The 23,461-nt window shown below is 40.0% G+C and overlaps 1 protein-coding gene across 1 annotated transcript; it reads left to right on the forward strand.

Moving 5' to 3' along the window:
* Positions 1 to 14,031: 14,031 nt before the first annotated feature.
* CENP-C (centromere protein C) lies at positions 14,032 to 18,655 on the forward strand. Its single transcript, XM_086504961.1, has 9 exons — positions 14,032 to 14,361; positions 14,619 to 14,896; positions 15,036 to 15,130; positions 15,627 to 15,732; positions 15,805 to 16,540; positions 16,699 to 16,755; positions 16,915 to 17,065; positions 17,315 to 17,422; positions 18,293 to 18,655. Exons 1-9 carry the CDS (start codon positions 14,104 to 14,106, stop codon positions 18,433 to 18,435), a joined length of 1,932 nt encoding a protein of 643 aa, XP_086361087.1. The 5' UTR covers positions 14,032 to 14,103; the 3' UTR covers positions 18,436 to 18,655.
* Positions 18,656 to 23,461: the final 4,806 nt, after the last annotated feature.

A 23,461-nucleotide genomic window follows, 5' to 3' on the forward strand; every position in this document is an offset into this window, starting at 1 on the left:
CGGATCCTCTTCTTCTTTCCCTTATCGAAGAGAGGCCTCCTTTGGAAGTCTCACAAGGAGGCTTCCTAGGTACTCTCTCTTCTTGGTGGGGACTTTGGAGAATCCCATGAGCACGTAGCTGCCGTTGCACTTCACTTTGGAGGGATGGATTGCCCATGGCTTGTTGAAGCCTAGAAACAAGGTAATTAACAAGCATAGAGGCATCATTAGTAGCCTCTTCATTAGCAAAATCAAAGCTATCAACATTAATTCACTCTCTTTACTATTGTCAGCCATTCTAACAACTTTTAAGTGTAAATTTTTCTTAGGTGTACTTTGGCACTTCAAGCCCTAGTTGCTACTCCTCTTAACCCCTTTAGAAAAGCACTCAAGCTCCTGTACTCGTGGCTCGAATATCATTAATTGCAAGGAATAGAAGAGGGGGTCTTTCACCACCAAAACAATACCGGCTCTTGTCAAGCTTCTAATAGCTCAATAGTGGTTAAGCTGTAGGCAAGCCCCATAGGAATTCAATATTAAAACCATAGCTCTCGATGGTCCAGTTATCTGCACGAAGCAGGCGCACTGCAAGGCTGAAAAATCCCTATTCTACTTACTCAATTGCAAATTATAATACCAGCCATTTATAATTAGCTTGAGGACCTTTCTTCTTGAGCAAGAAAAGAGAAACCTTGTGCTCTGATACCAATGTAACTTTTAATGGTCTAGTAACTTGTGTGTAGCGGAAAATAACATAGACATAGTGAGCATTTCATTAAAATAGATTCCTAATGAGCATAGCACGAGTGCTTGGATGGAGAGAGCAACAAAAGCATAACACCTAGTTAGATAGGCATGAAAAATACTTCAAAAAGAGAGAGAAATTAAGCTATTGACAACAGTTGAGGACCGGATTTACATGGACCCGGTCCCCCATCCAAAAGGCTTTGTATTATAGGTTTCCCCCATCAAGGGAGACATTTTACTATACAATACTTTGTGTTCCTTCAATAACTTGTTGGTGCAATGAAGATGGGAGTTTCAAGCACCAAGCTCACAGTTGTAAAACACAACATCAATTCGCTCACGCTCTCAGACCCAAGACCTCACACACCTTCGAAGATGGTGAGAGCTAGCGGGGTACGAGAGTAGATTGAGAGGAAGAAGGAGTATTCTTACGAGAAAGGAGTATGTCTCCTCACATAATCACTCATAATAGCTTAGCATAGCTTAGTAATTAGCATGGTAGAGGAGATGAGCAGGCATTGGAGCTTGGCTCTTGGTTGAATATTGTGAGGTCCCTGTCCCTTTTTGAGAGGAGCGGAGTACCTTTGATAGGTCTCCAATTCTGAAAAAGAAAAACCAACGGACATTGCCTTAGCTACTACGTAGCCACGGGCATGAACCGTTAGTGAAGAATTGGTCCTATCTCGCTATGGCGGAGCGTGACCACCATAACCCTATCTAAAAAATATCTATAATCAATTATACCTAAAAGTATAAATCTTAGAGTGAACAACCTGTGCGCTTTTTTCCCCATATTTCATAAGCACAGCCGCCAAGGTTTGTCTCTTTTAGGATCTATGACTAATAAAAAAAAATTCTAGCGTTGGAAAGTTACCCGACTCATCGGGTCCACCCGTCCATAGAATGATACCGTTGGGGTATCATTCTCCCACTTTCCACACCACACTCACCCTTCTTTTGTTATCTAATTACTACCACACTGTTTAAACATACATGTTCCTTTACTTTATTTATGATACTGGTTCGTTAAAACAACCCTTCAAACAGTATTACAAACAATAGTCAAATAAGATATTGTCCAATTTTAAAACAACAACCCTTGGATTAGGTTCACTTAAGAATCTCTACTGGCGCTATTATGTCCGATCGGTATATACATTATTTATAAAAACCCTTGTCCTCATGAGCGTCCCATACCACTCGACAAGTACTCGTTGTGCTAATCTCAACGTACTCCCACCACAGCAGCAACGGTGCCAATCTGGGCGTCATCCTCATGCCACGGCAAAACAAAACTACAGTATCCAACTGTGCTAATCTAGGTGTACTCCCACCACAGCATCAGCGGTGCCATCCTGGGCGTCATCTCACGCCTCGACAACTGTCACATAATGCCAATGCTAATAAGTAGAGAGACTTGAGAGAAACCATACCGAATGTTTTGGACAAACATTCTTTCCTATGCAACCAGTTTAACCAGATAATCTTTCCTACTTGTAAAACATATGCCGAGTTTCTTGGGGTTAAGCCCCGTGGTTTCGGTCCATGTTTTCTTGTCATAAGGTAAATATTATATTTCTATGGTCTCGCATATACAATGATGCATAACTTGAAACTGCAATACTAACCTGTACCATAGCTCCGATTGATCGGATTGGTGGAGACATAGCATGTTCCGCAGGAGTTCCCCCGTTACTTGTACCGGCTTCATGATCATTAGCGCCTTGGGTTCGAGCAAGCTTTGGAGCCATTTTTTTGTACTACACTTATGTTATACACTTAGAACTTTAAATTGGTCAATTTCCCTAGTAGTCTCCTTGTTTCCAAAGAGAGTCTGTAATTTGAACCCTCGCCAACTCGGATTCACACTTAGTGTTGTTGTTCTACATCTAATTTCTATACATCAAATATTTGCTAATCTTGATTGATGAAAAATTGTGTGTAAACTATGAGTGAAAGTTTAGGAATGCATTTCTTTTATGCTTCACATTTCTAATCCAATTCTAACTTCAATTTCTATACTTCAACTAAATCAATTTTTAGTATTATTCAAAATTCTACTTAATCTAATTGACAATAAAATTGGTGAATGAGAATTTCATCATGTATAATAAGAATATGATGAGTTCTCTTATGTATTAACTTTCAAATAACTATGCATAAGTTAATAGTGAAGATGTATTAACTAGAGAGAGTAGGTGTACTTAGAGAGAATTAGAGTAAGAGAAAACATACACACACATTTTTTCTAAAGTTAATTGAATCTTACTAATCCATTAGAAAGATTAGAGTAAAAGAGAACACACACATCCTTTTCTAAAGCTAATTGAATCTCACCAATCTATTAGAGAGATTAGAGTAAGAGATAGCACACACACACACACATATCCTTCTTAAAACTAATTGAATCTTACTAATCTATTAGAGAAATTAGAGTAAGAGATAGCACACACACACACACACACACACACATATGCTTCTTAAAACTAATTGAATCTTACTAATTTATTAGAGAAATTAGAGTAAGAGATAGCACACACACACACATATCCTTCTTAAAACTAATTGAATCTTACTAATCTATTAGAGAGATTAGAGAAAAAGATAGCACACACACACACATATCCTTCTTAAAACTAATTGAATCTTACTAATCTATTAGAGAGATTAGAGTAAGAGATAGCACACACATACACACATAGCTAATTGAATCTTACTAATCTATTAGAGAGATTAGAGTAAGAGATAGCACACATACATCATTCCTAAAGTTAATTGAATGCTTAATTAATACGTACCTTATTAGTCCACTAGAGTTTTTGCTCTCTTAATGGTTTGTGGACGCCTTCTCCCTAAGAGAAATGGCAGCACTTTGTGAGCGCTATAGAGGCAATCTCTATGTCTAAAGTGTGAGCATGGATGCTCTATTTATAGCAGAAAAGAAAACGTCCAATTTTTTTTCCAAAAAAAATAATAATTTTTTTAATAAAAAATTCTTCAAAAATCATACCCGCGTATTTGATACCCTTGTGGTACCCATCAGCTTGACCACTTTGTCATTATCATCAAAAGATAAGGCTACACAGCCCCCCCTCATTAAGATTAGTGAAGACTAGCCTCTCCTTTTCATGTGAGAGAGTGTCCCACTTTGTCCCTCCTATGTGAGTCCAGGTGAGTCCATGTGCCTTCATTTGTCATCCCTATGTATTCTTTTGTGTTTATAATTATTTTATTTATTTCCTTAATGATAATGTACTTTACATTTTTAAGTTAAACTTTACAGTCTTATATTAACTTTACAGTAGTAAAAGAAAATTCTACAATCAGTTACTAAGTCTTACAATAAGTTAATTAGTGATTCATATAGCTAAACATGTCAAAATTTTGTAGCGTAAATTTTAAATTCTAGGTTTTCTCAGCCTACGATTCATAATTTGAACTCGAATATCTTAAATAATGAGTGATGGTTTAAAGAAATTCAAATGCGTAATAGAACTTGTGTGAAATTTGAAAGTAGAGACCTTACAATCTCCGCAACTTAGAATTTGAGATGCTCTCATCTCAAGAATAGTGAAGGGTAATCCTTAAGAAGGGATGTCTCATTTTCCCAAGTAGCATCTTCTATAGGGAAATCCTTTCATAAGATAAGATGTTCTTTGATAGATCTATTGCTAAGCGTTCTCTCCCGAGTTTTTAGGATAGTATCAGGTTGGAGTTGTAGAACATTTTAGCAGGTAAAATGATTTGCTCATCATCAAAGACATGGTCAGGGTTATATACATAAGGTTTTAACAGACTTACATGAAATACATCATGCACTTTGAGATGACAAGGGAGTTTCAGTCTATAGGCTTGATCACTTACAACCTTGATTATTTCGTAAGGTCCACAGTATCGGTAGCTAAGCTTCTTATACCTTCCGAGAGACAGATTGCTCTTTTTGGGCTTTACTCGTAAGAAAACTTTGTCACCTTCTTTGAAAATCCGATCAAATCTTTTTAAGTCGGCCTACTTCTTTTGTCGATCTTGAGCCGCTTGAATATCCCTTTGAATAGCTTTGGTTTGAGCTTCCATTTCTTCAAGCATTTTCTTTGAGGCTTCTACCCTTATAGTGGGGTCAGAAAAGTTAAGAGGTGATAAACATTCTTGACCATAAAGAGCATTAAAAGGTGTCATTCCAATACTTCTATGAGTAGAGGGATTGTATGCATACTCTACCACAGGTAGGTATTGAATCCACTTGCGAAGTTCTCTATTGCAATAGGCTCTGAGGATGTCTTCAATTACTTGATTAACTCTTTCAGTTTGGCCATCAGTTTGAGGATGATAAGCAGTACTAAAACATAACTGAGTTCCAATAGCTTGAAACAATGATACCCAAAACTTTGAAGTAAACTTGGCATCACGATCGCTGACAATCCTCTTCGGTAAACCATGAATTATGAAAACCTCCTTCACAAACAGATGAGCAATATCTAAAGCTGTAAAGGTTGTCTTGACTGGGATTAAGTGAGCCACTTTAGTAAGCAAGTCGACTATGACCATGATTGAATCATAGCCAGCTTGAACAGAAGGAAATCCGATGATAAAGTCCATGCTAATACATTCCCATTTCATTTGGGGAATATCTAAAGGATGTAATTTACCTGGCATCTTTAGTCTCTCTCCCTTAATCCTTTGACAAGACAAACACTGCTTGACATAGCGAAGGACATCACCCTTCATACCTTGCCAATAGTAACTTATGTGAATTGCATTGATGGTTTTGGCATAACCTGGATGTCCTGAAGTTGGGCCATCATGTGCTTCATATAGGATAGCATTCCTTAGGGTAGAATCCTTAGGTATGCATAGTCGATTCCTATAGTAAATTTTCCCATCTTCTAAGGTGTAATGTAGAGGTTTAGGTTGATTTGATGATACCCTCTCTTCACGTAGGATACTAGCAAGCATCTGGTAATCTGCATCTCTGACAACAGCATCTGAGACCTTGTCTAAAATAGGGTTGTTAGCCATGGAAATTGCCCCTAGAAAAGCTTTACGGCTTAGGGCATCTGCCACAACATTATCCTTACCTGGTCTAAATTTAATATCAAAATCATATTCGTGCATGAGATCTATCCATCTCCTCTGTCTCATATTAAGGTTAGGTTGCGTAAAATTCCACTTAAGGCTCTTGTGATCTGTTACCAACTGGAATTTTCGTCCCAATAGATAATATCTCCATAGCTTGAGAGCGTGAATAACTGCTAGCAATTCTAAATCATGTGTAGCATAATTCACTTCATGAATCCTAAGCTTCCGAGAAGGTAAAGATATAGGCCTTCCTTCTTGAGTAAGGACTCCTCCTAATGCAAGGTTACTAGCATCTGTGATCACCTCGAATTCTTGGGTGAAGTCTGGAAGTTTTAAGAGAGGTTCTGAATCAAGATACTCCTTAAGCTGTTTGAAGCAAGATTCATGTTTTTCTTCCCAAAGTATCGTAGCTCTTTTCTTTAGCAAGTCGGTTAGTGGTGCAACTTTAAGAGCATAGTCCTTTACAAAGATCCTGTACCACCCTGTGATACCTAAGAACCCTATGACTTTGGTTTGTGAAGTGGGTTGAGGCCATTCCACAATATCCTTGACTTTGTCAGGGTCAACAGAGACTCCTTCTGGTGAAATGATAAACCCTAATTAACAGACCTTAGGGGTAAAGAAGGCACATTTGCTTTTCTTTGCATATAGCTTATTTCGGCGTAAAAGCTCTAACACTTTCCTAACATGTCCTTCATGCTCTTCCTCTGATTTGGAATAAATTAAGATATCGTCAAAGAATACTAGGACAAAATCGTCCAAGAATTCTCTAAAGATATCGTGCATCAAACGATTGAAAGTTGCAGGAGCATTCGTAAGTCCGAAAGCCATCACTGTAAATTCGTAATGACCATAACGAGTGTTAAAAGCTGTTTTGGAGATATTAGCCTCCTGGATTCGAATTTGATGATAGCCAGATCGAAGATCAATCTTTGTGAATATTTTGGCTCCATGTAATTTGTCCAGCATCTCATCAATACGAGGAATTGGATATTTATTCTTGATGGTAACCTGATTTAAGCCCCTATAATCTATGCGAAGTCGAAGAGAGCCATCCTTTTTCTTTTGGAAGAGAACATGTGCACCCCATGGAGATATACTAGGTCGGATAAACCCTTGCTCAATCAACTGCTTGAGCTGCTCCTTGAGTTCTATAGCCTCTGGAAGTGACATCTTGTACGGCGCTCTTGAGACTGGTTCACTACCTGGAAAAATTTTGATTTGATGGTCTACCTCCCTAGGGGGTGGTAGTTCAGAAAGTTCAGTAGGGAAAACATCCAAAAATTCTTCTAGCCACATTGGTTCAGGGTTGGAAGAAGATTTTTCTACTTTGTTTAGCTTGACTACAAAAATATGTTGACCCTTGCGTAACCCTTTCAAAAGACGATTAGCTTTGACCAAGTAAGCTTTTGGTCGTCCATTCTGGCCTTGAATAGTGACTTCTTGACCTTGGTTGTCCATAAAAGTAACACTTCCTTGGGCACAATGGATATTGGCATTATGACTGGCTAACCAATCCATTCCAAGAATTCCGTCATAGATTCCTATGGGTAAGGTTCGAAAAGTAGCAGAAGTAGAGTATTCTCCCAACTTGAAATCTATTTTTCCCACAATGTACTGAGATAACACCTCCTTTCCATTGGCTAATTCAACTCTCATCTTTCTTGCAGGGTGTTGATTAAGTCCTAACCTCCTTAAACATTTAGGTGACAAGAAAGAATGAGTACTGCCACAATCAATAAGAAGCTCAAATTTTTCACCTTGGTGATTTGCAGGTGTTTGAATGACAACATATTGTTTTCTTGCTCTTGGGTTATCAATTGCAGCATGTAGAGTTGCTCTTTCCTCTTGTTCTTCTCCCAATGTTGGTTCTCCTATGATAGCATTGACTCTGGCAGCCATTCCGCGCCCTCGACCTCGTCCTCCATTTCTTCCTCCACGATTTATTATTTGGTCTCGTCCTCTAGCTCGATTAGGTGTATTTGTTGCGGAGACTCGCCTATGACATACATTCCTGAAATGTCCTAGCTCGTTGCATTCATAGCATCTAAGATCTGCATTTTGAGCTCCATTTGCTGAAGCTGCAACTATTGGATGAGTTTGGTGAACTAGGTGAACTTGCCTTTGGTTCCACATCATAGGCCGTTTCTCTTCTTCCAACATTCCTTGTATTTCCATTTCGTACCCTTTGAGAGTTTGACATCTCTTTAGCTAAGGGTTTAGCTCTTAAAAGAGCATCTTGCAAATTTACAGGTCTCATGGCTTCTAGACGTGTATTTAAAGGAGCATTTAGCCCTTGGCAGAAACGGGCTACTTGTTGATCTGCGGTCATTGGCAGAGCATAGTGCCTAAGAGTTACAAATTTGGAGTAGTATTCTTCCATTGTAAGATGAAACTGACGTAAGTTGAAGAATTCATTCATCTTAAGGGATTCGTGTGCAGGTGGAAGATAACGTCCTTTGACAGCATACTTAATGTCTTCCCAAGTTTGAGTGTTTTGAGCTACTTGATTATCTTTGCAGTGTTGTTTCCACCAAAGCTTTGCATCCCCCGTGAGACGAAACATAGCCAACATTGCTTGGTTATCGGTAGTAGTACCAGCAGCAGCAAAATAATCCTCTATCTCTTCGAGCCACACTTCTGCATTGCGCTCAACTAGGGCTCCTTCCCCTTTGAAAGAGGGAAGTTTAGCTTGCTTGAGAAGTAGCTTTTTCTCTTGAAGAGATGTGTACACCGCACTCTGTGCAATATAGATTAAGTGAAACTTTATTGGATACTCTAACTTTAATCCACTTTAAGGCAATACTTGATCAGACAATAATACAAACAAAAGGTAATATTAATCCAAACTTTATTTATATACACATTATTTGCTACCAAGGTTGGTAGTCTTTAGATACAAGGATTGTAATGTCTCTATATTTTGAGTTTAGTGACTACAAAAGGATAGGCTAAAGGATCAAAATAAAAAGTTTCCTTTGACCCTTGAAAGCTACGAGATACACATATGGGTCGAATCTTACCACCATGGATAACTTTTGTAACTTGGTTATAGACCCATTGAGTCTGAGATATCTTTTCTCCTCCCAAGGTAATGGTAGCATCCGGATTCTTAGTACCAATGAAAAGATAAACTTCGATGACTTTTAAATCCTCTGTCCATTGAAGTTTCTTGAGGTTGGTATCCATGCACCATATCTTGTCAGCATCGATGGTATAGATTCCTCCAGATGGACTCCAATTGATGCCCCATCCTCTATGCACCCTTGGGATAGGTGGTGCAAACACCCTATCCAAAATCATCATCACCCTTTTTCGAAACTGATAATTTGGTGATTGGCATGCATTTTCAAACATGATGGTGAACACCTGGAATTTCTGGTAGGCTGAATGAACATTTTTCTGTACCAGGAAAGTTCAGTCTTCAATACCATATAAAAACTCAAAACAATTTTTCTAGGTTCTTCTATTATTTCAAACATTCGCATCCTTCAATATCCAAACATCAATCTAAAAATCTCCCCAAGCTTTAACCTAGGCTCTGATACCAGTGTGAGGTTCCTGCCCCTTTTTGAGAGGAGCGGAGTACCTTTGATAGGTCTCCAATCCTGAAAAAGAAAAACCAATGGACATTGCCTTAGCTACTACGTAGCCACGGGCATGAACCGTTAGTGAAGGATAACTCTATCTAAAAACTATCTATAATCAGTTATACCTAAAAGTATAAATCTTAGAGTGACCAACCTATGCGCTTTTTTCTCCATGTTTCAGAAGCACAACCGCCAAGGTTTGTCTCTTTTAAGATTTATAACTAATAAAAAAAACTTCTAGCGTTGAAAAGTTACCCGACTCATCGGGTCCACCCGTCCATAGAATGATATCGTCGGGGTATCATTCTCCCACTTTTCACACCACACTCACCCTTCTTTTGTTATCTAATTACTACCACACTGTTTAAACATACATGTTCTTTTACTTTATTTATGATACTGGTTCGTTAAAACAGCCCTTCAAACAGTATTACAAACAATAGTCAAACAAGAAGTCGTCCAATTTTAAACCAACAACCCTTGGATTAGGTTCACTTAAGTATCTCTACTGGCGCTATTATGTCCGATCGGTATATACATTATTTATAAAAACCCTTGTCCTCATGAGCGTCCCATACCGCTCGACAAGTACTCATTGTGCTAATCTGGACGTACTCCTGCCACAGCAACAACGGTGCCAATATGGGCGTCATCCTCACGCCACGACAAAACAAAACTACAGTATCCAACTGTGCTAATCTAGGTGTACTCCCACCACAGCATCAGCGGTGCCATCCTGGGCGTCATCTCACGCCTCGACAACTGTCACATAATGCCAATGCTAATAAGTAGAGAGACTTGAGAGAAACCATACCGAATGTTTTGGACAAACATTCTTTCCTATGCAACCAGTTTAACCAGATAATCTTTCCTACTTGTAAAACATATGCCGAGTTTCTTGGGGTTAAGCCCCGTGGTTTCGGTCCATGTTTTCTTGTCATAAGGTAAATATTATATTTCTATGGTCTCGCATATACAATGATGCATAACTTGAAACTGCAATACTAACCTGTACCATAGCTCCGATTGATCTGATTGGTGGAGACATAGCATGTTCCGCAGGAGTTCCCCCGTTACTTGTACCGGCTTCATGATCATTAGCGCCTTGGGTTCGAGCAAGCTTTGGAGCCATTTTTTTGTACTACACTTATGTTATACACTTAGAACTTTAAATTGGTCAATTTCCCTAGTAGTCTCCTTGTTTCCAAAGAGAGTCTGTAATTTGAACCCTCGCCAACTCGGATTCACACTTAGTGTTGTTGTTCTACATTTAATTTCTATACATCAAATATTTACTAATCATGATTAATAAAAAATTAAGTGTGTAAACTATGAGTGAAAGTTTAGGAATGCATTACTTTTATGCTTCACATTTCTAATCCAATTCTAACTTCAATTTCTATACTTCAACTAAATCAATTTTTAGTATTATTCAAAATTCTACTTAATCTAATTGACAATAAAATTGGTGAATGAGAATTTCATCATGTATAATAAGAATATGATGAGTTCTCTTATGTATTAACTTTCAAATAACTATGCATAAGTTAATAGTGAAGATGTACTAACTAGAGAGAGTAGGTGTACTTAGAGAGAATTAGAGTAAGAGAAAACATACACACACATTTTTTCTAAAGTTGATTGAATTTTACTAATCCATTAGAAAGATTAGAGTAAAAGAGAACACACACACATCTTTTTCTAAAGCTAATTGAATCTCACCAATCTATTAGAGAGATTAGAGTAAGAGATAGCACACACACACACACTCACATATCCTTCTTAAAACTAATTGAATCTTACTAATCTATTAGAGAAATTAGAGTAAGAGATAAGCACACACACACACACACACATATCCTTCTTAAAACTAATTGAATCTTACTAATCTATTAGAGAAATTAGAGTAAGAGATAGCACACACACACACACACACACACACACACATATCCTTCTTAAAACTAATTGAATCTTACTAATCTATTAGAGAGATTATAGTAAAAGATAGCACACACACACACACACACACACACATATCCTTCTTAAAACTAATTGAATCTTATTAATCTATTAGAGAGATTAGAGTAAGAGATAGCACACACACACACACATAGCTAATTGAATCTTACTAATCTATTAGAGAGATTAGAGTAAGAGATAGCACACATACATCATTCCTAAAGTTAATTGAATGCTTAATTAATACGCACCTTATTAGTCCACTAGAGTTTTTGCTCTCTTAGTGGTTTGTGGACGCCTTCTCTCTAAGAGAAGTGGCAGCACTTCGTGAGCGCTATAGAGGCAATCTCTATGTTTAAAGTGTGAGCATGGATGCTCTATTTATAGAAGAAAAGAAAACGTCTATTTTTTTAAAAATATAAAATTTTTAATTTTTTTAATAAAAAAATAATTTTTTAATTTTTTTTTCTCAAAAATCATACCCACGTTTTTGATACCCTTGTGGTACCCATCAGCTTGACCACTTGTCATTATCACAAAAGATAAGGCCACACCGCCCTCCCTCATTAAGATTAGTCAAGACTAGCCTCTCCTTTTCATGTGAGAGAGTGTCCCACTTTGTCCCCTCCTATGTGAGTCCAGGTGAGTCCATGTGCCTTCATTTGTCATCCCTGTGTATTCTTTTGTCTTTATAATTTAGTTTATTTATTTTCTTAATGATAATTTACTTTACATTTTTAAGTTAAACTTTACAGTCTTATATTAACTTTACAGTAGTAAAACAAAATTTATAATCAGTAACTAAGTCTTACAATAAGTTAATTAGTGATTCATATAGCTAAACATGTCAAATTTTGTAGCGTAAATTTTAAATTCTAGGTTTTCTCAGCCTACGATTCATAATTTGAATTCGAATATCTTAAATAATGAGTGATGGTTAAAAAAAATTCAAATGTGTAATAGAACTTGTGTGAAATTTAAAAGTAGAAACCTTACAGATTTGCATCAGAAAGCCAAGAGTTGTTGGTGTAGGCCTCCCTTCTCACAAGCTTGGATTAGATGATGAGCTTTCCATTAAAGCTTGAGAAGGAGAGATAGTCTTCTTTGCTTCACACATGAGCTTGTGTGAGTGTGTGTGTGATAATGCTTTGCAAAAAACAGCCCCCTCTCTCTCTTGGTTGACCCCTCTTGCTAAGTGTACATGCTGGCATCCTATTGCAAAGCTTAGCCAATGATAATTAAGAAGCATAAGTGATAGCTATGTGACATGTGTCCCCCTTTCCCCTTTTGTGAGAGCTTTATGTATTTAAATAATGCAATTAAACTCTCATTGGACCTCTTTGTCTTCTGACCAATAGGAACCCAAGCAAGCCATTGGGCTGCTGAATGCTCATTGGACCCCTTGGGAGACTTTCCAATAGTCTTCTAGAGAGCTTAATTTCTATTGGTTATTTTATCAAGTGTTTTTAAATGAATTAAACTAAATTTACTCTAGCCTAATTCTCATTGGTCCACCTCTATGGCCATCCAATAGGATTTGAATGCACCTTGGGGGCAACTGGGCTAGGGAGCTGACATGTGTCCACTATGCCCTTTGTGTAAAGGGAGATTGCAAGAGTGTGTGTGTGTGTTTCTCTCTCATCCCCTACATAAAAGGCTTGCCCCCTCCTAAATAGGGATGTGGGAAGACTTTTGAGTCTTCCCACAAGCATCCAATTTACCCTAAGCTTGACCATTGGACATAACCTTTGAATTTTGGAACCTTAGCATTTTGGAAATCTTAATGGGCTGAACCTTAGGGTCTTTGAAGCCCATTGATGCACATTGCTCTTTTGCATATGGGACCCCCCTTTGAATCCCTATTTTCCCTCCTTTGGATCCCTACTGTGACCGGTTTGCCAGCCTAACCAATATTCTAGTTTTTTCTCCCCTGGTACTTCCCCATATTAAATGATCAATTTAACATGAGAAAATCATTTAAGAGAATTAGATATTAGTTATTATGACAGAGAGGGTGCAACAACGAGGAATCAACTAAGGTCACTCACTTGCACTTGGAGTGGAATCGATGATCCACACACACACACACACACACACACACACACACACACAATGTGTCGCCATATACTTAGGCTGGATTCACATCAGGCGGCGGAAGGAAAGCTGAAATGCCGCGCACGAATGAGCTCATGCCAAATGGACAAGGTTGTTCACATTAGGCGGAGGCAAGCTCACTTTTCATTGCCACATAGTGTAAGAAATTGGCTCCCCCCCCCCGCCCCCGCTCGCCCGCCCTCCCTCCCTCCTTTCTTTCACCCATGCCCTCTTCCACCCTCCACATCAGCACGAAAATATCACTTTCCTATATCATGTGATATTTTTCAAATAAATAGAAAGTTTATTTTTGTCCTTTACTTGCACTTCTGCCTTTCCACTATGTTCACATCAGACGGCGGAAGAAAACTCCGATTCCCTCTTCCAACCTCTTCTGTGTGAACAAATGGATGGTGGAAGAGTGCAAACCACCTCTCCTCCACCCGGAAGTTGGCATTTTACTTCCTTTCTTCTGCCTCCCCACTGCGAACCCAGCCTTAGAGGTAAGTAGCAAAAACATATTGCAAATAGTCGGATATAGATATATAGCTCACATGGTGAGAGCCGCCTCTGCCCGCCCGAGCCAATGTTGAGGTAGCCTATGGGCTCGCGTGTGAAATGACATTTCACAAGTTTAGAACGTTGGAGGAGATTTAAAATGAAGAAGAAAGAGATGCTGTCTGCTCCTCCATTGTTGCTGCGTTCTGATCCTCAGCTCGGGGCCCCGTCATCGTCTGCATCTTCTTTCCTGCGCGCAGCGGATGCCTCAGAGAGCGGCATGGAAGACGTGGAAGTCGGCATCCACAACAATGTTTTCGCTTCGTTGATGCCCAATCTCTTCAACCGCTTGAAGCACTGTGACGACACCTTCAGCGAACAAGAGTTTCAAGAAATTCATCGCCTTCTTAACCTAGCTGTAAGCTGATTCTAATCCTAAATCTCTTGCATTCCGTCATGACACCCCCCCTCTCTCAAAATCTGTCAAGAATTTCTCTATTTGTGCTGCACATCTCTGAGGTTAGAGTGTTCAGCTTTGCCAAAATGAGTTGAGTCGCAATGAATAGAAATCAATGGTTCTTTCGATATGGGGTGCATTTCATATACAGAATTCTCTTAAGCAAGCCCTACGACTAGGTTTGACTTTCACGTTCAACACCTGTCTTACATTTGCAGAGATCAGAAGATGACGTGATCAAAGGGAATTCACTCATCAGCCAGACTTCTGATAAGAAACCACAGGAAGAGCTGAACCATAGGCCAGTCCATTCGCAAGGGGATGACAAAGCAAATGAAGGGATGAAAAAGACTCCTTCCTTGCGGATCCAAGCGGATCATGCTAACGAAAAGGAAAATGTTTCCCCAAATAACCCTCCACAAAGAAAGAAACTGTCAAGACGTGAACGAAGCTCCAGAGTTACTACGCATCGGAAACCTTTTGTGGTGGATCTAAGGTGAAAAAAGATGTTGAAGCTGAATATTTATGTTTTGGGACAGCCACTTGAGTCTTCAGAAATTCCAAATTCTTAGGTAATAATTAATGTCAATTACATAACATCTTCTTATGATGCTGAACTGCTACTTTATTTGCAGAAGCTTCGGATCAATACTCAACAACAATGCACTTGGGAAATGTGAGAAGCCACAAGATGTGCATGCATTTTGGGAAGCTGCTGATGAGCGAGATGGTAAACGTCCTTTCTTACTGATTGACATCTTTAGTTACAAAAACATGCTGCAATGAGACACTTTCTTTAGTGAGTCGGAGTTCCTTCACAAGGTGCATTTTGAGTAAACACACGTAGAATTTTCTAGTAAGGTAAAGGGGCCTTTAGGTGGACAGGACAAGGATTCTTTAATTAGCTCTTATTAATGTAGAAGTAAAAGGGGTAACAAGGACGATCTTTAATTAGCTCTACATTATTTTCAAAATGTTGAGGATTCATGATGGGGTAAGCATTGGATATGTTCAAAGTTTGGTAAGTGTTTTCTTTTCATGTCAATTTCATCAAAATCATTACTTGTTATGAAAGATTGGAGCACTAAGAGTTGAATTTTCTTCTATTGGCCCCTACATTTTAAGTGTCTCTATGTTGGCCCTCTACCCTACACATGGCTTGTTTGAATATCTTATTGATGCTTGTGCTTTTCGCAAATAGCTGAATTTTCATTTTATCACTACAGCTTCGGAAGCTATTATGAATAAACTGAGGGGAAGATGTGAGCAGAAGGAAGGAAGTGGCACTACAAGCTTGCGAAGGCTAGGGGTGAGGCGCAAAAATAGTCAAAGGTGAGTAAAAGGATATCCGTGGATTTGCTTGTTCTGGTTAAGTTTCTTAGCACAGTGTTGTGACACGTGCAGGACAACAACTCGTTTAAAGCGCTTTGCTGTGGAGCTTCCATCATGTGCTGAGCAGGTTCAGTCACTGGATCAAGAGCGACTTGAAGAAGAAGACGATGCAACAGAAGAGTCTTCCTTCACATTTCTTTCTAACCCAGAGTTCAGGATACTGAATGAAACAATTAAGCAGAAAGATGAAAAAGCGCAAACCCATGGATCTCAACTGTCAAGTTGTATAAATGCAACTGCAAAAGACATGGAAATTACCCACCTGGATCAAGTGAGAGATCAGCTCGACGATCTTGACATTCTGTCAGATGGAAAATCTCCAGCATTAAATGTAACTGAGAATGGCCAATTTGATGATGGTGCGCCAGATAGTACTGCTTTGAAAGGGGAGGTGCCTGAATGCAATCAAGCTTCTGAAATGGTGGACATTGATAAACCTAAAATTGTTTCAGATTTTGTGAATAATCTGGCATCTCTTAATCTGGATAGAGTGGTGGTAGAAAACAATGATGTTGCAAGTGTGTCTGAGATGAAGGCAACACCATACAACAGAAACTTGGCAATGAAAAGGACCCCCTTTACCTCCCCAACCCCACCATCAAATCCGCTTGCAGCATTTGGGTTGAAAAAGGAAACTGTAGTGGAAGATATGAGCAAACGGAGACTTGATTTTGATGACTCCATTGATCTTGCAGCTTTAGATGTGGATTTGCCTGCTCACTTGACTCAGAATACAACTTCAGCTGAGGTGATTTTGATTGCACATCGTGCTTGTGCATGTCTATCTGCAAAACCTTGGGCCAGTTACCACAAGAGGAGACCAGTCTCTTGTCAACTAATTCTGAGGGAATGTAGTGAGTTTATTTCTTGCTTTGGTTTGCACTTACTGGGCATTTTTGGTGACAGGGAGAAAACGTAGAGCCAGCAAAAGAATTACTTTCAGAACCACCAGTTTTCTCAGAGGTGATTTTGATTGCACATTGTGCTTGTGCATGTCTTTCTGCTAGACCTTGGGTCCAATTACCACAAGAGGACACCAGTTTCTTGTCAGCTAATTCTGAGGGAATGTAGTGATTTCATTTCTTGCTTTGGTTTGCACTTACTGGGCAGTTTTGGTGATAGGGAGAAAATGTAGAGTCAACAAAAGCAATACTTTCAGAACCACCAGTTTTTTCAGAGGCAACGAACTGCTTTGAACAGATTGCAGTGAAGCCTCCTAAGGTCACTACGAAGAGGAAAATGCATGTCGACATTCGAAGAAACAGCCTTGAAGGTTGGATGATTTCTTGATCTGATGCTTGGTGTCTACTGTTGCTGGCAACATAAGCGGAGTATGCCATGAAGTTTTTCTTGTGTAACCTTTTCTATCAGTACTAGTGCTGGGTTTACGAGTATTAACATCTGCTTTCAGTCTCACTTTCAGTTTTTTTGTTACATGGTACATTTATTGAACTTCCTACCAATCTGAAGGTTTACAAAGTACTAAAGGTTCGTGTTATAACATGTCTCACTGAGTTGATAGGTGCTGGTACCACTTGGGAGGAAGGACATAGGCGTAGCACCAGAATAAGATCAAGGCCACTTCAATGGTGGAGGGGTGAACGCTTCTTAAAGGGGCGTGTGCATAAGAGTATGCTTTCTGTTCTTGTTTGTTTTTCCACTTCAATTTTAGTTTTCCTCAGTATGCTGTACAATCAGCGCTTTCTTTTTCCATTAAGTCCTAGTGGGTAGCCAGTTATGGATTATTAAGTCCTAGTGGGTAGCCAGTTATGGATTGTACTCCTGGAATGTTTAGGGTAACATGTGGCGATACATATGATTTCGTCTCGAAGGATTGTCAACCTGCTAGTGTGTTTCAAGTTTCTCTTCTTCTGTATCAGAACACGCCACTTGTCACATCAACTGTTCTTGGTTGCTACCTGTTAAAAATGGTGATGAGGAGGTAGCAGTTTGACAGTAATATGCAACGAAGTATAGTTTTCTGTGTTTGTTGATTCGACAACAGATGAGATGATTAAAACAGTCAACCAAATTTAGCTAAGCCCATGCTCAGATAAGACATGGGGACCACTTATTTAGCCTTGGGAAGGGGCTCTGGTGCATTACGCAACCTTAAAATACCATTAGTTATCATTTAGAAGTCTCTGGCTAATTATCTTACTACTCATCAACAACCTCCAGGCAAAGTTAAATTGGCAAAAGAAATGTTTTGTTATTGTGACCTGGAAAAAATGCGACGGCATCTAGCACCTTGTCTGCCCTTTTTTGCCTATACAACAATCTTTTCAGGTCTGGGAACGTTATAACCCAGCTAATTTCAGTGTTTTGAGCCAGTAATTGAAAGAGGCCTATAGGTGACTGTACATGCTACATGTGATTTTTTACAAAGAAAGTGCTGTAGTAGCTTCTGAAACTTTCTATTTGAAATATCGTGGCAAGCTTTGAAGTCTAAGCTAAGCCGATTCCCATTGAGCCAAGTCCTTTTCTTTTGTCGATGCAGGCTTAGCAACAGTGATTGGTATCAAATATTTAGCATCAACTCCATACGGGCCCAAGCGTGGCACAAGATCACCCAAGTTCAAAGTGGAGTCCTATGTTTCGGAAGAGTATGCAAAGAAAGTACAGTTTGCGGCTCTCTATTGAATGGCAGCTCCTCCATCCTCCTCCTACCTCCCGAGGTGGTGTTGTTCTTTGTGTACAAACCTTTCGATGGACTTTGAATTTGAAAATGATGACGCTCTTGAAAATGTCCAATTGACATATTCACGATCCCAGTCTCGTTTCCAAACATTCAAACGTTGTTTCAAGAAACAGTACAAAGAAGGTTTTTGATGGGGTTTAATTAAGCGAGAACTTGTTAGCATATGAAGTTCAAAAGGTCTGGTTTGTGGTTGTGCCAATTTCTGGAGTTACTATTGAAGGAACTCTCTGTAATTCTCTCTCTCTCTCTCTCTCTCTCTTTCTTTTACGACATTAAAATTCTCTTCTTCTTCTTCTTCTTCTTCTTCTTCTTCTTCTCTCTCTTCTCGTCTGATAGACCTTTAAGTAAGGATGGCCTTGCAAAGACAACTTCAACCCTTGATTTATTTTCTCAATATTTTTTAATCAACTCGTACTATGTGTTGAGCGTATTTCTATGAGAGGTTTTTTTTTGTTTAGATAGCTATTGAATTATTTTTTACAAAGGCCTCTTAAAGCCACAAATGTGGTTGTTGTTTTATAGGACTATAGGACTAGTGCAAAGGTCTCATGTTTCTTCTCTCTCTCTCTCTCTCTCTCTCTCTCATAGTGCCTCCCTCGCACTGCCCCTGCAGCCTTGCCCTCCCTCGCGCTTCCCTTGTAGCCTCGCTCCCCATGTGCGTGTTGCCCTCTTGTTGAAGAAGCTGCGTGTTGACTCGCTACTGTACTTGCATGCAACCCTCCTGTGATAACTGCACGTTGTCCACATAGACAACCCTCTCCCCCACTTGCGTTGCCCCCTGTAGCCCTCCCCCTCGGCCCTTGCCTTGTGCTGAACCCTCTTGCAGCCCTGCTCTCCTCCCCACCCTTCCACCAGCAGCAACAGACAGTCCAGCAACAACAAACAGTCCGCCAAAAATTAGAAATCGCAGGCCTTCGAAATTTTGTCTTTTTTTCAAAAAATTACAGAATTTAGGAAATTCAGTACCTGCAAAAATTCAAAAATTGCAGTATTGGTAGAAAATTGTAGAAATTACATAAAACGGGTCGTATTTTGCAGAAATTGTAAGAAATGTGCCATGTATGCTTAGTGTGGAACATGTATGCATAATGTGGAAGCACTTGTGTGTGTCATTTTTTTCTCGTTTTTGGCATCGTCAAACATGAGGAAGCAAAATGATAAGGCAGACCTCTTAGAAGATGCAGTTCAAAAGTGCAAAGAAGAAATGACTGAAACCATTAACAAGATCATTAACAAGATCAACCGCCATCTATTAGGGACAATAAAAATGATCGAAGATCGTGTTTGAGTCCAAGAAAGCAAGATCGCGGCGGCAATGGGAGATCGGATGACAGCCCAAGACGAAGAGATTGCGTCACTCAAGAAGGAGCTCGTTGAGGCACGATCGCAAAACACACTTGAAGAGGGAGAATTGCAACCAAAAGACCAACTCTTAAGAAGACGGGCATCCTTCTTGGGGATGACCTTACCCTCTCACATGTTGCCCACATGCAGGAAGTAATGCCAGAGATTAGAGCGGCAAGGGAAAAAGGTAAGATCGTTTTTTACCGAGATGGAAGAGTGGTGATATTGGAGCCACGCCCCACATGACAGTGTGAGGCCTATGGGACCACACTCAAAGTTGCTACCTGGAATTGTAATGGATCTATGCGTCTTGATGTGGGTGCTTTTGAGGAGAGTTTTACCGAGAGAGACATCATTTTCTACTCTGAGACGCATCACGCTCCTTGGCAGTCTATGCCTCCTCACATTAGTGGTTACAGATGGGAGACCGTTTGTAGACAGGAGACACGATTAGAGCACAGAGGGCAGCGCTCAGGACGAGTGGCAGTGTTATTCAAAGAGGAGTTACAGCCATTGATACATATAGCTCGTAGGGACGAACAAGCTAGGTGAGATTGAGAGCAGAGACTGTTAGGTTTAATGGCCATGTGGCCGACCGCCCATTACTAACTGCCACTAACCCTAAGTGTATAGCTATACACTTGTGTGAGCCACTAACATTAAGCACAATGTATATTGTGCCTTAGTGCATAAGATAAGAGAAGAAAGAAAGGGGGCATACAGTACGTTGGCTCTTCCCTTTCAACCTGTGTGTGGCTATGGTGGTGTGTGTGTGAGTGTGTGCGTGCGTATTCTTCTTCCGTTGTGCTCCTAGCTCCTCCCCATTATCTGGTATCAGAGCGGTTTCATTCTCGAAATCGTTTCCGCACGAGCACGCACTTTCAAGAGTGCAAACAGGGTTTCGATTTTGCCATTGGCAAGTTCAGCTTCCCGAGAGCGTTTCCAACAGGTGTCCTGCAGTTTTACCCTTCTTTCGGAGCCATTCGAGCCACCAGAAACCCCATTTGAGCTATGGTTCATGAGCTTAACTTTTCAGCCCTCTTGTGGTAGTTTGTGCTGCAGTGCTTCCATAGCCAGTTTTACAGGTACCATTGTTGCAGTCTCTTCCATCTACGAGAGCCCACGGCTCATTCGGGAGTGTGTAGCCTCTTTCGGGGTGGCCTCATACACACAGGTACAGGTACAAGTACAGGCTACAGGTTTCAGTGCTTGCGATATTATGGTTCCAGTGGGAGCAGTTGTTTATGCGTACATGCATATGTCGACACTTTTGACAGTGTTTGAGCTCTTTTGAGAGCGGATTGACTCTCCGCAGGGATGTTTAGTTGTAGGCACATGCTTTTGACGCCTGTTTGAGCGTCTTGACAGACTTGTACGTCTTTGTGGATACTACCATTGTATGCTTTTGTGGAGCCATCTTTTGTCTAGTGCTTCAAAGGGTAGATCAAAGTTTCCTGGCCGTCACAATGTTCAATGCCATTATTGTGATAAGTTTGGTCACATAAAGAAGGATTGTTATGCTTGGAAGCGTGACAAAGGTAAAGGCAAAGACAAAGACAATGATGATAAAGAGGAGAAACCAAAGAATTCGGTTAAGATTGAAGAACTGAACATAGTGCAAGATGATTGTGATGCACAAGACATCAATATGTTGACCGAAAATAATGATGCATTTTATGATGCACAAGAAACTCTATCTTTGCAGAGTTCTATGCCAACAGAGCTACTTGTTAGTGGTGAAGTGTCCCATACATGGATTCTTGATTCGGGCGCTTCGTTGCATGTCACACCTCATAGGCATTGGTTTACTACATATGAGGAAACCATTGGCACTGTTACACTAGGTGACAACTACTCTTGTGACATTGTGGGCATAGGTGATATTGCTATGGTTATGGCAAATGGGGTGAGGTTTACCATACATAATGTGCGTCGTGTTCCAGCTTTGACACAAAATTTGATTTCGGTTGGACGTCTTGATGACTCGGGTTACAAAGTCACTTCTCATCAACAGTCTTTGCGTATTGCGAAAGGTCATCTTATTTTAGCCCATGGTTCTAAAGTTGATACACTTTATCCTCTTTATGTATCTGACAAGAACAGTGTTCTTTCTGTAACCAAGCTGCCAACTGTTGCTTTGTGGCATAGCCGGTTAGGTCATATGCCAAAGAAGGGAATGGAAACTCTTTCTCGTTTGGGCTACTTACCGTCTTTATCATTTTTCGATTTTCCCTTTTGTGAACACTGTGAATATGGTAAGCAAACACGAACACATTGTACACAGTCTTTTGACAAAGAAAGAAAGCCCTTAGAGCTTGTGCATAGTGATTTATGTGGGCCTATGCTTTATAAATCCCATGGTGGCGTGTCTTATTATGTTACGTTCATTGACGATGCAACACGACATGTTTGGGTTTATGCCATGAAGTCTAAAGATGAGACTTTTTCTTGTTTCAAAAAGTTCTTATATAGTGTGGAAACTCAGTCTGAACATAAGTTGAAAGCTTTATGCTCAGACAATGGTGGAGAATATGTCTCCAAAGAGTTTGCAGACTTCTGTTCAAGTAGGGGAATTAAGCGCGCGTTTACAGCTCCTTATACCCCTGCACAAAATGGTGTTGCCGAACGAATGAATAGGACCATCCAAGAGAGAATTATGTCTATGCTATCACAAGCTAATTTACTGCAAGCGTTTTGGGTTGAAGCATTATACACTGCTGTGTATTTGATCAATAGATCACCACATGCTTCATTACAGTTTCGTGTACCTTTGGAGTTATGGTCAGGACATAAGTTGTCTTATGAAAAACTCCGTACATTTGGCTGCTAAGCTTGACCCTAAGTCCAGGAAATGCATATTTATTGGCTATGGTGTAGGTGGTCAATTTGGCTATCGTTTATGGGATCCGGAAAGTCGATCAGTAACCCGTAGTAGCAGTGATGTTGTCTTCAATGAGACCAAGATGCATAGGCAGCCAACGAAAGAGGTTGAATTTTGAAAAGTGACGTTTTCCGATGTATCACCTGCTGCACAGATAACTCCTGAGCCAATTACTACACAGGCTAGTACAAGCTCTGATCAACCGAGGAAATCTCAAAGAGTCTCACATCTGCCAGAACGGTTTGTTCCAGGCATGGACTTTGTGTTGCTGCCACATAGTGGTGAGCCTTCTTGTTACAAAGAGGCTATGCTAGCCAATGATAAGGTTCATTGGGAAAATGCTATGAAGAGGGAGCTATCCAGTATTGTAAAGAACAAAACATGGGAACTTGTTCCACTGCCAAAATGTAGGAAAGCTTTGCCTTGTAAATGGGTTCACAAGAAGAAGATTGCATCCAATGTTGAGAATTACAAAGCTCGTTTAGTGGCCAAAGGTTTCAAGCAAGAATATGGTGTAGATTTCCAGGAAATCTTTTCTCCAGTGGTCAAGATGACGACACTAAGAATGTTGCTTGCTTTGGTTGCCACTGAAGATATGGAGCTTGATCAAATGGATGTCATTACAGCTTTCTTACATGGTGATCTTAAGGAAGAGATTTATATGCAGCAACCTGAAGGGTTTGTGCTCAAGGGCAAGGAACATTTGGTCTGTAAGCTTCTGAAGAGTCTCTATGGCTTGAAGC

This window comes from Adiantum capillus-veneris, chromosome 28 (genome assembly GCF_014529385.1).
Source record: "Adiantum capillus-veneris isolate H3 chromosome 28, ASM1452938v2, whole genome shotgun sequence".
Lineage (NCBI taxonomy): Eukaryota > Viridiplantae > Streptophyta > Polypodiopsida > Polypodiales > Pteridaceae > Adiantum > Adiantum capillus-veneris.

Coding starts and splice junctions, on each gene's coding strand:
- CENP-C (XM_086504961.1), top strand. CDS start 14,104: ATGAAGAAGAAAGAGATGCTGTCTGCTCCTCCATTGTTGCTGCGTTCT. Junction 16,756..16,914: donor AACCACCAGTTTTCTCAGAG/GTGATTTTGATT, acceptor TTTTGGTGATAG/GGAGAAAATGTAGAGTCAAC. Junction 17,423..18,292: donor AAAGGGGCGTGTGCATAAGA/GTATGCTTTCTG, acceptor TTGTCGATGCAG/GCTTAGCAACAGTGATTGGT.